Source organism: Heterodontus francisci, chromosome 42 (genome assembly GCF_036365525.1).
Source record: "Heterodontus francisci isolate sHetFra1 chromosome 42, sHetFra1.hap1, whole genome shotgun sequence".
NCBI lineage: Eukaryota > Metazoa > Chordata > Chondrichthyes > Heterodontiformes > Heterodontidae > Heterodontus > Heterodontus francisci.
Window position 1 is genome coordinate 3,472,858 of NC_090412.1, and position 15,451 is coordinate 3,488,308.

At 43.7% G+C, this 15,451-nt stretch overlaps 1 protein-coding gene across 7 annotated transcripts in view; it reads left to right on the plus strand.

Annotated features, from left to right (window-relative positions):
* The window catches only part of usp54a (ubiquitin specific peptidase 54a), a 177,397-nt gene that overhangs the window by 151,429 nt on the left and 10,517 nt on the right, over positions 1-15,451 (plus strand). For 5 of the 7 annotated variants that reach the window (XM_068020393.1, XM_068020394.1, XM_068020395.1 and 2 more), the window contains exons 15-18: positions 1,965-2,138; positions 7,810-7,929; positions 8,803-8,968; positions 9,661-11,171. In XM_068020393.1, the coding sequence (XP_067876494.1) occupies positions 1,965-2,138; positions 7,810-7,929; positions 8,803-8,968; positions 9,661-11,171 (1,971 nt within the window). Of the gene's footprint in view, positions 1-1,964; positions 2,139-7,809; positions 7,930-8,802; positions 8,969-9,660; positions 11,172-15,451 lie in introns of those variants that run through there. The other 2 variants (XM_068020397.1, XM_068020398.1) reach the window with 2 other exon arrangements.

Consider the following 15,451-nt stretch of genomic DNA (forward strand, 5'->3'; position numbering starts at 1 on the left):
ATTGCTTCTGGAGCTGGCAAGTGTTGCTGCAGAAGAGGCCTGAAAATATGTGAGGAGCCTCAAGATTGCACTATTTAGAGTTCTCTCCATTGACATTCTTCCTTCACCTAATGGGTTGATGGGTTTGAGCATTGATGAGGGATGCTCAAAGACAAAGTGACAAATATCAGAGATATTGAGCTCCTTTGGCTGAGTAACTGCAGCAATGTAAAAGTTAAGGATTTTTGGAATGTTTGCAATATCCCTGCCAAACCCCAGAAAGAGCCTGCTGAACATTGGACATCAGTTCTGAGAATGCAAGTGGAAGTGTTCAAAAGCTGAGAATGATAGGTCGCTTTAAGCGTTTGAAATGAGTTTTCGTGTATGGTGGGAGAGATTGAGGAATAGGATGGTACTGTGCAGGTTTGGGGTAAAGAAAGCATTGAAGTGATCACCAAACAGACACCCATTTGTGTTGGATTGTGGCACTGATGAACAGTGAGCTTATTTATTTATTTTTTATTTTTTTATTTAGAGATACAGCTCTGAAACAGGCCCTTCAGCCCACCAAGTCTGTGCTGACCAACAGCCACCCATTTATACTAATACATTAATCCCATATTCCTTATCACATCCCCACCATTCTCCTACCACCTACCTACACTAGGGGCAATTTGCAATGGCCAATTTACCTATCAACCTGCAAGTCTTTGGCTGTGGGAGGAAACCAGAGCACCCGGTGGAAAACCACGCAGTCACAGGGAGAACTTGCAAACGCCATACAGGCAGTACCCAGAACTGAACCCGGGTCGCTGGAGCTGTGAGGCTGCGGTGCTAACCACTGCGGTTCTACCTAACAATTTTGTCCATGGCTAGTTTAGCAGCGCTTGACCTGTCCTGGATGAAGACTGTACCAATGCATTGACGCTGTTGGATCTAAAGGGAATAATGACTAAAAGGGTCAAAAGAGATGAAAGCTGGTGGACAAACTGTATTTGTGTTACTTTGCTGCTACTTTGGTATTGAATGAGTATGTACAATAGTGGCACAGTTGTAGACTTGTTAACATTTAATTGTTCCCATAGTACACTTTTGTTCATTTTTGAATGTTAAGCCTTAAAAAATTGAATTTTTTGGAAGGTGTGTCTGGCAAACTGGCACTGCAATGTACAGATACCTCTTGCTTGTGAGCTTCTTGTAGGTAAGATGAGCAACATGATTCTTTTTTACACTTCGAGGAATAAAATTCCGAGTGTATGTTTGCACACCACAAAAGTTTGGTGGCTTTTACTGTACAGAAAGAAATCAATTCAGTGTTTAAACAGTGTACAATATTGTTCCCAGTGCACATGTAGATGCCTGCTGCGAAAGAAACCAAAAACCTAATAAAATGGCCCAAAATAGTATTGCATCATGCCCATGTGATGGGCACTTGGCAGATGCAATGTGTCTTCACACAGTCCTGTTGCCATGGGGTGAAATTCTTGCCTGCCTTAAGGGATGTAAGTAAAAACTTAGGACAACTCATTGCAATTCTCACAAGTATTGGGCGCAAAGGACTAAACTGGCACTCTTCATTTCTTACTGGTGCAATTTGGCAAAGCACAGGAAGAGCTGCATTTTCTAGCATACACTGATACCAAAAAAAATGCTGTAGTAAATTCAAACCTCTAATGCCGTTTTGGTTCAAATAGCTAAGAAGCTTAAGCTGTAAGAGCAGTTTGACATTATCTGAATCTCTGAACCTCCAAGTCAGATTGTTGCTTTGTAATTACCCCTTGAAACAAATGACTGGCTCCTTCTTTATCAAAAATTTGTCGTCTTCAACAAATCTCTTTTCTGTTTTTAGTTCGTTTTTTAAAAAAAGTACCCATCACTCTACCTCTCTCCACAATTACTGAAAGTTACTATATTTGAACAAAAATTTAATACAAATATAAATTTGTGTAGCGTTAATGGCCAATTGTTAAAACTGCTTCATATAGATGAAAGCTACAGTCAACCCATGCGAAGTGAATTGGATGAGTTGGAAGAGGAGATTAAAAGGAGAACTAAAGAAGAGGAACTGAGGAGAAAGAAACTGCGGGAAAAAGAAGCAGCTATGGTGTTCAACCCCCGACCTAGCAAATTCATGGACTTGGATGAGCTACAGAATCAGGGTGAGTGTTTGGCCACTGTCTGGTCCCGGCCCATAGTAGAACATTTGAAAACTTCAATTGAAGCCGTACCAGTGTTTTTATAAAGGTTCCTCATAACCTCCTCGATTTTGCACTCTATGCCTCTATTTATAAAGCCCAGGATCCCTTATGCCTTTTTAACCACTTTCCTAACCTGCCCTGACCACATTCAACAATGTGTTCATGTATACCCCCAGTGCCCCAGTTGGTGCAAGTGACTTAATTAGCAATGCCCAGTTTCAGAAATGTGGACCTCCAATATCACTGCTAGCAATCATACATTTACTGTTTTATATATTGTTACAAAAGTTCCTCTGTTTTGTCAAATAGATTTTTTGAGTATTCATTTTTGACAGATTGAAGAAATGTTAAACTTTGGGGTTTTCAAAGGGGGTCATGTAAAGGCCACTTGACTTTAGGAAATGTTTTTTAAAAGCGGCACTGAGGTCTTGTAGGCAGCTCACCACCACCTTCTCAAGGGCAATTAGGGATGGGCAGTAAATGCTGGCCTGGACAACGTCGCCCACATCCCATCAATGAATTTCTTTAAAAAATGAGCCTTTCCAGGACACCACCTGACTTCCAGCTCAATAAACAACAGAGAACTTTGGACACCTGGAGAAGTTGTTTACAAAGAAGTGACAGGTCAAAATTGATGGAGGTCAAAGGTTGACCTCCTGTTGGTTTTGTTTTTGAATTGTTTTGAGTTAGGGTTGAACTTCCAAGGAGGGAGGGAAGACCACAACCCAGCTTAGCTTTCCAGCACCTCTTTAAAAGACTCTGAGAAGTCCACTTTGTCAACTGATTTTGTCTCCTGTCTTTGAAGAAAAGCCTGCTAAATTAATTCTCAATGCTGCCTGAAAAGAACTGTTCTAAAAGATCCCAGTGACCCGTCTACGTGTACTTGGAGGCCGGACTGTATGCAAGTTTTGGAACACAACATATCTCATCTGTTTCTTCAAGAATGAGCAAGTATTCAGTCCAAGTGTTTTTTTTTGGCTGTAATAGAGCTCTAAAAACAAAAAAACCTTTATTTTTCCAGTTAGCCTGTGGTATGCATGTGTGTAAGTGTGAGGGGCTAAGGTGAAAAGGGAACTTTAATATTTCAATCTGGGTTTATGCTTTACTTCATTACTGGTTAAGACTTGTTTTATAATAAACTGATAATTTTTTTATTAAAGAAATCTGGTTAGTGTGTTTTATTCTGGGAACAATAGAATATATGACCATATTTGTAAGCGGAAAAATTTAAATATATGTTGTGACCCATGGAGAAGTGGGACTAGAATGAACAGTGCACTCCATCCACCTTCGTCGTAACAATATTCCCTTTAAAAGCTTGTAGATCTTAAATACCTATACTTTTGATACAAGAATACTACCATCTATGTGAAGGAACATCATGAAAATAGAACTGCTTTACATGCCATTGTAATACTTTCTGGTGCTTTATAGTGGTTGCAAGTACAAGCATTTGAAGTTTGTTTTGAGATTTGTATATTTTCCTCCATCTTCAAAGCTAGCTGGTTTATAGCTACATTTAAGGTTAGCATGCAGGCGCATCTGACCTTACAGTCTATATTATTTTATTGTGACTGTTGTGGTCGAATGAATAGATAGAGGAAAAGCATGAGAATGAACTGACCTTTTAAGTTAAATCTCCTCAGTTTTTTTTCTCCCACATATTATGCAATGTTTCCACAACCTCCTTTTCTTCCTTTGTTTTACCTCCTTATTGGTTGGAGTCATACCTAGCACAAAGGAAGATGATTATGATTGTTGGAGGCTAGTCATCTCAGCCCCAGGACATGGCTGAGGAGTTCCTCAGGGTAGTGTCCTCGGCCCAAAAATCTTCAGCTGCTTCATCAATGACATTCCCTGCATCATAAGGTCAGAAGTAGGGATAGTCACTGATGATTGTACGATGTTCAGTACCATTCGTAACTCCTCAGATAATGAAGCAGTCCATGTCCAGATGCAGCAATACCTGGACAATGTTCAGGCTTGGGCTGATAAGTGGCAAGTTACATTGGTTCCACACAAGTTTCAGGGAATGGCTATCTCCAACAAGACAGAATCTAACCATCTTCCCTTGACATTCAATGGCATTACCTTCACTGAATCCCCCACTATCAACATCCTGGGGTTACCATTAACCAGAAATTGCACAGGAGCAGCCACATAAATACTGTGGCTACAAGAGAAGATCAGAGGCAGGGAATTCTGCCGCGAGTAACTCACCTCCTGACTTCCCAAAGCTTGTCATAGAGAGATACAGCACTGAAACAGGCCCTTCAGCCCACCGAGTCTGTGCCAACCAACAACCACTCATTTATACTCTTCTTCTTTGGCCTCCTTGTCTCGAAAGACAATGGGTAAGCGCCTGGAGGTGGTCAGTGGTTTGTGAAGCAGCGCCTGGAGTGGCTTTAAAGGCCAATTCTAGAGTGACAGACTCATCCACAGGAGCTGCAGATAAAATTGGTTGTCGGGGCTGTTACACAGTTGGCTCTCTCCTTCCGCTTCTGTCTTTTTTCCTGCCAACTGCTAAGTCTCTTCGACTTGCCACACTTTAGCCCCGCCTTTATGGCTGCACGCCAGCTCTGGCGATCACTGGCAACTGACTCCCACGACTTGTGATCAATGTCACAGGACTTCATGTCGCATTTGCAGACGTCTTTAAAGCAGAGGCATGGATGGCCGGTGGGTCTGATACCAGTGACGAGCTCGCTGTACAATGTGTCCTTGGGGATCCTGCCATCTTCCATGCGGCTCACATGGCCAAGCCATCTCAAGCGCCGCTGGCTCAGTAGGGTGTATATACTGGGGATGTTGGCCAGCTCGAGGACTTCTGTGTTGGAGATACAGTCCTGCCACCTGATGCCAAGTATTCTCCGGAGGCAGCGAAGATGGAATGAATTGAGACGTCGCCTTTGGCTGACATACATTGTCCAGGCCTCACTGCCGTAGAGCAAGGTACTGAGGACACAGGCTTGATACACTCGGACTTTTGTGTTCCGTGTCAGTGCGCCATTTTCCCACATTCTCTTGGCCAGTCTGGACATAGCAGTGGAAGCCTTTCCCATGCACTTGTTGATTTCTGCATCGAGAGACAGGTTATTGGTGATAGTTGAGCCTAGGTAGGTAAACTCATGAACCACTTCCAGAGCGTGGTCGCTGATATTGATGGATGGCGCATTTCTGACGTCCTGTCCCATGATGTTCGTTTTCTTGAGGGTGATGGTTAGACCAAATTCGTTGCAGGCAGCCGCAATCCTGTCGATGAGTCTCTGCAGACACTCTTCATTGTGAGATGTTAATGCAGCATCGCCAGCAAAGAGGAGTTCCCTGATGAGGACTTTCCATACTTTGGTCTTCGCTCTTAGACGGGCAAGGTTGAACAACCTGCCACCTGATCTTGTGTGGAGAAAAATTCCTTCTTCTGAAGACTTGAACGCATGTGAGAGCAGCATGGAGAAGAAAATCCCAAACAGTGTAGGTGCGAGAACACAGCCCTGTTTCACGCCACTCAGGATAGGAAAGGGGTCTGATGAGACGCCACTATGCTGAATTGTGCCTTTCATATTGTCATGGAATGAGGTGATGATACTTAGTAGCTTTGGTGGACATCCGATCTTTTCTAGTAGTCTGCAGAGACCACGTCTGCTGACGAGGTCAAAGGCTTTGGTGAGATCAATGAAAGCAACGTAGAGGGGCATCTGTTGTTCGCAGCATTTCTCCTGTAGCTAGCGAAGGGAGAACAGCATGTCAATGGTGGATCTCTGTGCTCGAAAGCCACACTGTGCCTCAGGGTAGTCATGCTCAGCCAGCTTCTGGAGCCTGTTTAAAGTGACTCGAGCGAAGACTTTCCCCACTATGCTGAGCAGGGAGATTCCACGGTAGTTGTTGCAGTTACCGCGGTCACCCTTGTTCTTATAGAGGGTGATGATATTGGCATTGCGCATGTCCTGTGGTACTGCTCCCTCGTCCCAGCACAGGCAAAGCAGTTCGTAGAGTGCTGAAAGTATAGCAGGCTATACTAATACTACATTAAACCCATATTCCCTATCACATCCCCACCATTCTCCTACCACCTACCTACACTAGGGACAATTTACAATGGCCAGTTTACCTATCAACCTGCAAGTCTTTGGCTGTGGGAGGAAACCAGAGCACCCGGCGGAAGCCCACGCGGTCACAGGGAGAACTTGCAAACTCCATACAGGCAGTACCCAGAACCGAACCCGGGTCGCTGGAGCTGTGAGGCTGTGGTGCTAACCACTGTGCCACTGTGCCGACCATCTACAAGGCACAAGTTAGGAGTGTGATGGAATACTCTCCACTTGCCTGGATGAGTGGAGCTCCAACAACGCTCAAGAAGCTCAACACCATCCTGACCAAAGCAGCCCGCTTGATTGGCACGCCATTCACCACCTTAAACATTCACTCCATGCACTACCGACTCACAGTAGCAGCAGTGTGTACCACCTACAAGATGCACTGCAGCAACTCACCATGCCTCCTTCAACAGCACCTTCCAAACCCATTACCTTTACCACCTAGAAGGACAAGGGCAGCAGACACATGGGAACACCACCGCTGCAGGTTCCCCTCCAAGCCACACACCATCCCGACTTGTAACTGTTTTGCCGTTCCCTCGCTGTCACTGGATCAATATCTTGAAACTCCCTTCCTAACAGCCCATTGGATGTACCCACACCAGATGGACTGCAGCGATTCAAGAAGGCAGCTCCCCACCACCTTCTCAAGGGCAATTAGGGATGGGTAACAAATGCTGGCCTAACCAGTAATGCCCACATCCCATGGAACGAATAAAAAAAAGAACTGACTTTCTTCTCATTGCTATTGGAATGCTTTCTCTTCGGTAATGGTGATAGTTCCATTTGCTTTTTTGGTAAATATTTTAGTGTCACAGCCGACTGAATCATCTAAAGGTGTATTAATGTTACAGGATTGCAGTTGTTGCATTCTTTAGTGTTAATTGCCCATCGACCTAGCACCAATGGTTTTGCAGACTCACAAATATCATTAGTTTGAGGAATCTCCTGTATGGTTAAGGTGGCTAGTTCTCGTAAAGCAATTTGTCAGAGTTGATCCCCTTGTTTTCACTCTAATTACAACTATGTTTCTATATTACACGGGGAGCCCAGCACTTCTGGTGCCCAGCAGATCTCATGGCATTGGATACAGTAAGTATTTTATAATGAAAGGTGCACTGAATTGCCTAACAGTGTATTCATTGCTAATCTGCAGCTGTGTTTAAAGTTGCTTGTTCCTTTAAGGCCACAGTGTACAATTCATTTAAGTAGGGATGACATGAGGTTGAGTTTAATTGCTTTTTGGTGAGAGAAATTTGCAGATTGGAAGATGTTGGTAAATTTCTGGCTCCAGGTGAAAACAGCAGCCTGAAAATATTACCTTTAAAAAAAAACTCTTCGCAATTAAGGGTGTTAAACATTTATTATGAGAACACTCAAAGATTTCATATAAATTTTATCATTGGATCATACAAAATTTTTGATTTGAAAGAATTTGTTCTGGTGTGAAACATTTCTGCCATTGCTAAGTGTTCATATTACCTATTAAATGTTCTTTAATCAAGTGCATGTGAAAAAACTTGGTGTTGCTTCTGCAGGGAAAACTGACAAGTTTGAGAGATCATTGCAGGAGGTAGACTCTTTATTAGAACAGTCTTTCCGTCTTGAACAAAAGGATGACTTGGCTGCAGCGCTCAATCTCTGCAATGAAGCTGTGTGTAAGTAAGCCTAACTGCCTCTGCTGCTCGCAGACTAAATGCTCCGCTAACCAGTTATGATAATTCACCTGCAGAAACCTGTTCTTCTTTTGGCTCGAAACTGAAGCAAAACCTGCCAGTTACCCATTTCTTCTTTACATGTATGCCATGTTCCCATTTAGAAATTCTTCAAGCATCAAAAATTGTCTTGAAATCATTTTCATTGGAATGTTTTATATAGAGTTTATTTTGAAAACATTATGTAATGAATATCTAGATCTTCAAAATTGAAATAATATTTGAACCAAAGGTTCTTGTCATTTTTAGTTAAGTTCAAAACTTAGTTTTTATATGTATATTCTAAAATGCTCTTTTCAAGGAAACCTTTACAAAATGGTGCTTTATTTTAATATCTCATTTGATTTTAGCCAAATATATACAAAAACTGCAGTTTTCTTAGATTCATTACTGCAAATATAATTTAACTAATTTTAAAATTGATTTTGCTTGAGAATACAGCTTCTCAGTGCAGTAAACTGGATAAACATGAATTGCTTTTTGCTCAATATTTCTTTCACGCTTTTGAGCACTCTTTAAGTCATTTGAGGGCTAGAGTAGTGATTGTGCCACCTCATTCACTTTATTTTGACATTCGCTTCGCTGTGTGGCTATGCATATTCTTAAGATATGTGATTCAATAAGCACTTGATATGACATTTGATAAGCCTCTGTGTGCAGAACACCTTTTTGTAATTAAAGCTGTATCACATTGCTGTTACAAATCATTGCTTAACATTTCATCAGAACGTTTTGTGAGTTGCTCATACTTCTGTTTTACTACTGCATGTTGTTTGGGTCTGCGTGTGCATTTTTTTCTGCTGTTTTGCATTTTAGCTAAACTAAGACTTGCTATGCATGAAGGCAGTGCCATCACACACAGCAGAGCCCTTGCTGACAAGAAGCTCCATATTTGCATGAAGAAGGTTCGAAGTCTGCAAGAGCGCATGCAACAATCCATCCACTCCCCTCCGCCAAGGAACCCCGTGACTGAATGTAAAAGGTAGTATCTTAGGATAAAGAGGGACAAAATGTCAAATATAAGCCATTTAAGCATTGATCCAGCAAATAATACTTTGAAAATAAGGCTTACAGAAAACAAACTTGACATTATTGGGCAAATGTTCAATAACCGTATAAATTATTTTGAAAATGTTCTCATGATGCCTTTTTTAAAAGGAATATGCAGAACTACAATGAAATACTTCGTTACGCAGTGAATTAAATAAGACTTTCCTTTTGGGTTAAAGTTGTAATGGAACAAGTATTAGTATAACTACGCTTTGATCAATTTTGAGTGACTTGGGCAGAGGACTGGGTGGTGTTGGCAGCTCCTTTTGAGATTCGTTTTAATTTGGAGCCCCTTGAGAACATCTGCAGGAGATATTTAGAAATATATATGCCGATTCTACTACAGGGAAATTGTACGCGATCTTATTTTCTCATGAATTCTAACCATGACTTTGATTCCCAGCTTTTCCACCCTGCCCCTCAACAATTCCTTAAATGGGACAGTAAGTAATATTCAAAATTATACTGTCTGAAATGAGTAACAAAATGCTGATGTAAGATTTTAAAAGTAGTGTTTAATTAAAACTTGTATTTATTGATAGGAGTATGCAATATGTGTTTTGTTCTGGGATTGAATTGATTCCACTGTTCAACTTTAGAAATAACAATCATTTTTTGTTTCAGTGTGCAGGCTAGCCAGGTCCAAGTACTGTTAACGTCAGAGGGAGCAATGGAACCCATCAGCGAGCCAGATCACGGGCCCAAGTCTTCTCCAGTCCTGTCAACCTCCCGTCACCAACTACATGCCCAACATGCATCCATATTACATGACTCTCTTTCAGAGTCGTATGGCCAAGCTTCTGCTTCATTGGCTTCTGAACTGAAACAAAACCAATCTGCCAGATGTACCACCGAGCTTCCATCTCCCCGCAATTGCAATTGGGTTCCAGCTTTTTTCACTGGGGAGAAGGTGGAGGAGAAATGTGTAACTGGCGCAATGCCCAAACATCAGGTAAAGAATATTGATGAACTCGTGGAAGAGAAGGAGGAGTCGGACTGTTCAGCACTCAACCATAAATGGAAAATGAACAAACACGGCTCTTTGCCGTTGCTCACGGCTGAATGCAGAGACGTGCGTCACAAGTTTCCATCACCATCTCCCCATGTGCGGGTGTTAACACAAAAAGATGAAATAGATGTTTATTCAAACAGCAATCCTTATTCTTCTATATATTGCAATTCAAGGCAGTTTAACACAACTGATACCAAAATCTCTCCAGGTACAACTTCGTCTTCCACAAGCTTGAACTGGTCCCCTGCACAATCTGCTACTTACCAATCACATAAAAGAGATTTAAATTTGTTCAATTCAACAGAGTTTGATGGTGCCCATTCACCCAAGTCCAAGACAGCCATTGATAGGGTTAATGTAAAGTCAATGACAGCACAGTTTCAAAGATTAAATGTCAAGTTGGGCCAGGGAAATCATGAAGGTAATTATAAAAGTGCATGTTCAAATTTTCCACCAAAGAAATTTGATCAAGAAGTATCTCAACTACCTCTGACTTTGAATAAAAAGATGGGGCTTCTCCAAGGCAAGGATCAGTTGGGCAGCACAAAGTGGTCTTCTGACAGCTTGTATTCTCCCCAGGTTTCAGATAGATCTTTGGATTGTAAAGCTGAGGTGCCTGTTTCTCCATCTGCATCTACTTATAGAGTAAAGACTGATGCTGTTGCAAGAGATGTAAATAGTCACTCCAGAAGGTCAGATTTTCCACCTGACTCTCAGACAAATGAAACATATGGACAGAGATACCAAAATGTTGTCCAGTCATTTTGCAGGGAAACCTGTTCCAGCAACACCTCTGAATCAGTGAGACAGCAAAATGAGCTTCCTGCAAGTACTGTAGACAGATGGATTGGTGATCATAGAGAACAATACATGTCGCAGCAAGATTACAAAAACAGTGAACAGTATCACCTGCATGGTAATCAGCCCAGTCATGAAAATAACACACAGACTCATGAAAAACAACAAGTGCAGCTGTTTAAGAGTAAAAATCAGGATATGGAGCTGGAGTTTTCAGAGCTGGAATCCCTGTATCAAGCAAGTCTACAGGCTTCCGAGAATAGCAGCTATTCACCAGGGAGACGGTTGGCTGAGAACCCCATTAGAGAGAGCAGTGCTAAACCAGGTGAGAGGACTCAACACATGCGATAAGCAAGCAACAGCACTTCCAATTTTTTGTAAAATATAGTAAAATTCAAATGTATTATTTATGGTGTTCAGTGACTAATAAATTGCTCAGTTATGGTAAGTTCTGTTTAAGCCATGAGATTTAGGTGGAACTAGCAAAGTTTGTTGGGAGAAGCACTTCAGCTTGACAATGCAAGGAAGGTCAGTTACCATGCGAGAGTAAAGTGTCACCACTAAGACATCTTGGGTTAATAATCATATCTACACATAACTTGGCATCTCGTACTGTCTGGCTGATTAATTCCAAGTCCTTTGTGGATAGTTCAAATGAAAATAAACAAAGCCACAGAAGAAAGATTCTTGATTTATCAATCTCCATGTATCGTTTGATCACCAAGTTCCTCCTCTTGGCCCCTACATTAGTTGACTGTAAATGGTTGCTTCTCCTCAGGTAGCATACCCCTCCCTTTCAAAACAGCTGTCATCATCATCGAAAAACCCACTCCTTTTTCCTTGCATACTACCACCTCATTTCCAACCTCCCTTTCCTCTCTCAAGTCCTTGAAAATGTTGTCACCTTCCAAATCCATGACCATCTTTCGTGCCAGCCTCTGTTTGAATCTCTCTAATCAGGTTTCTGCCTTTGTCACAGCACCAAAACATCCCGAAACAAAGTCACAAATGCCATCTTCTGTGATTCTGCCCTCCTTCATCCTTGACTTCTCTGCAAACTCTGAAACAGTTGATCATCCTATTCTCCTCCAATGCCTCTCCTTCACTGTCTAGCTTGTCAGGGCTGCCTTCACTTGGTTGCACTCTTACCGGTTGATAGTAACTAGACAATTTTATAACAATGGCTTCCCTTCCTGCGCCTCAACCATTACCCCTGGAGTCACCAAAATGTCCGTCTTTAACCTCATCTTCCTCACCCACATGTTACCCCTTGGTAGCATCATCCAAAGACATGGACTCAATTTCCATGTGTGCAATGATGACAACTTGGTCTTACTTTGATATAACAATATTTTAAAAACTTTTTTGCCCTCTACTTTGCTTATTCCCTAAAGCAATCTTTGGCATCATAGAGCAGCATTAATTTGATTTCTGTTAAGTTCTCCTTGTTTTCCTGATGGTGCCAGACCTACATTTAAGAACAGAATATTGTAAATCTTTACCAGTGATTGATTATCAATACAGATTAATGTAGTCTTGGTAAAAGGACTTGAAATGGCCATCTCCTTTATTGGAATACTCAAGTACAAAAGTTTCTAAGCTAGAGTAACATGGCATTAAATCTTAATCTCAGACATTAGTTGTAAACTACTGGGTGTTTATAATAGTCTTGAGATTAGAGTGTAAAATGGACTGCAATAGTCTCTTCCCCACTGAAAACTTCCTCTACTGGGAAGCTGAAAATGGTACCACACCCTGCTTAACATGGCAGGTTTGCAAAGTGAATTAATTCATTCTTCTTGTAGACACTGGGCTGAATTTAGTTGAGCTCCCGATGTTGAGCTCTGTGGCGGTGGGGGGCCGGAAGATCGCTGAGGTAGTGGCTCGCCTCTGAGCCCGACTCCGGGATTTCCGGGTCCAATCTTGCAAGTGGCAGCGAAGCTTTGTGGCGGCACCTCCCCCACCCCCAGCTCAACGACGGGACCTGACATATGCAAACAGCATCTCTGCATACATTATTACGCATCCCGGTGCGATTCAAACATCAGTTTCGGATCTTCGGCTGGACGTGCGGCACTCATGTGCCTTCACGTTCACGTCCCAAAAAACCCAGCACCACTGAGGCCTGAGTCCTCAGAGCCTGTGAAGGTCAGTGAGTACTGTCCTGCTCTCCTGTTCTTTGCGAAGCCGAGTTAATTTGCCTGATGGGGTCTGAACTTCGCATCATAAAGTGGCCTGGGTAGGTGGGCGTTGTGAAGGGGGTCTGAACTCTGCATCCATGAAGGGAAGGGGGGACCCCATACCCTTGTTCTGTAAAGGGGGTCACTCTGCACCTGTGAATGGCTGAGGTGTGGGTGGGGCTTAGGGGGACACCGATGTTTGTTGGGGTTGGGGGGAACAATGGGAAGTGGATGAGCCCTTTATGTGGGATGGAGGGCACAAATGTAAAGCGTTATAAGCTCCTGTTGCCGGTGCTCCAATGCAGGCAACATGGAATGATATTACAGTGATCAGGCTGGCTCGCTCTTATTTAAAGCTGACAGGCAATGTCATGCCATACCATAAAGCTAGTGCCGGAACACAGCTGAAGCACGAATTTATGTAACTCTCATTGACCTTGTGAAGGAACTGAGTTGAGCTTGATCATAGAGAAGGGGATGGTCCACCCAGTCTTTCTGGATCCTCGTGCCGTGAAGAGGCATATCCGCTGGAAGTGGAAACAAGAGGCAGGCGCAGCCCATGTGGAAGCTCCCAGACGCAAGCAGCAGCAGCCACCAAGGCTTATTGTAGCCCAGAGACGCCAGCGGATCTATCGAACCCAGATGACGTACCTCCAGATGTCGGAGCACCAGTGTCAGAGACGACTGCTGATGTCCAGAGAGGCGGTGACACATCTCTGCGCACTGCTGAATAATGACCTGCAGCTGATGGGCTTTTGCGGACCTCAAAGTGACTCTAAACTTCTGCACCTTTGCATCATTCCAGGGATCCACCGGCGTTTTGTGAGGGGTTTTGCAATCAGCAGTACACCGCTGTATCAGGGAAGTCATTGATGCCTTGTACAGGAGGGCTGGTGACGATGTGCGTTTCAAAACGGACCCTGACATGCAGGTCGAGAGGGTCATTAGATTTGGGGCCATTGCGGGATTCCCACAGGTGCAAGGGGTCATTGACTGCACACATGTGGCCATGAAGGCTTCAACGAAACAAACAGCCGCATACCTCAACAGAAAGGGCTTTTACTCACTCAACATGCAGCTGGTATATGACCACAGGAAGTGCTTCCTGCGTGTATGCCTGCTTTCCAGGCAGCTGCCATGACTCCTTCATCCTGCACCAGTCCCAGGTGCAGCTGCTGTTCACTGGCTCAAATTCAGGGGTGGATTCTTGGGGACAAGGGCTACTCCTTGCTGACTAGGCTTTAAACGCCAGTGAGGAACCCCAACAGTGATGCAGAAGAGCACTACAATGCCTGGCATGGCTCCACCCGAGCTACCGTTAAGCAGGCAGTCAGCATTATGAAGATACGCTTCTGCTGCATCGATAGATTGGGTGGAGCACCACAGTATGCACCAGACAGGGATGGATGTATCGTTGTTGTCAGCTGCGTTCTACACAACATTGCAGCACAGAGCAGGGACTCCTTGCAGGATGTTGAGGCACAGGAGCAGAAGCCATCCACGGATGATGATGACCAAGGGCACCCAGCAGCAGCTGTGCATAGGAGCATGGAGGGCAGACATGGCGAGCGGTGAGCAAGGGATGCCAGACAACACCTGATCAGTGAGTGCCTCCACAGTCCCTGAAATGCAACCAAATACCCTCACCACACACCACTGTTGTGTATCTCATCTTAAGTCTTCTGCTTCTGTAACATCTGTCTCTCCAGCATGTCTGGCAGCAGCTGACTGAACCATTGCCCATGTGACTGCATCCATGCAGTGCCACATCATGCATATTGGCATGGCAACGATGTTATTCCTTACATTGGCAGAAATGTCATGCTACTGATGTAATGGGAGGACACATAATTGGTACATGGAGGTATGCATTATTCACACGGGAAAGGCTACACTTGTCAGAAAAACACATTTACTGATATTGCAGATTACATAGCTGTCTCACCTGCGAATACCCATATGTGTCAAGGTGTCTTTTAAAAGTTAAAAACAAAGTGCTGGAAATACTCAGCAGGTCAGGCAGTGTCTGTGAAGAGGGAAGCATAGTTAACATTTCAGGTCTGTGACCTTTCATCAGAACATGTCTTTTTAAAACATTTGCAGGCGCTCCTACGCGGTGTGACTTCTGTGCTAGCAGCTGGAGGCAGGCTGCTGTGCAGGACAGGATGTCCCTTGGCCTGGGATGACTTCAGCTATCATCCTCTGTGCACCTGAGGCCTGGAGGGCCTCGGCTGCTTGAGTGCCTCCTGCACCAGTGCAGGGCTGTCCTCACGCATCGCGGCTGCTGGAGCTGGACACCAGCGGAGGGGCTGAGGAGGCGGTGTCCACATTGGAATCACCCTGAGGGGGGGGGGGGACCTCAGATGTGGAGTGCAGGCACCTTCCTCCCTCTCAAGGCTCATAGGAACCTTGCTGCTCTTCGGAG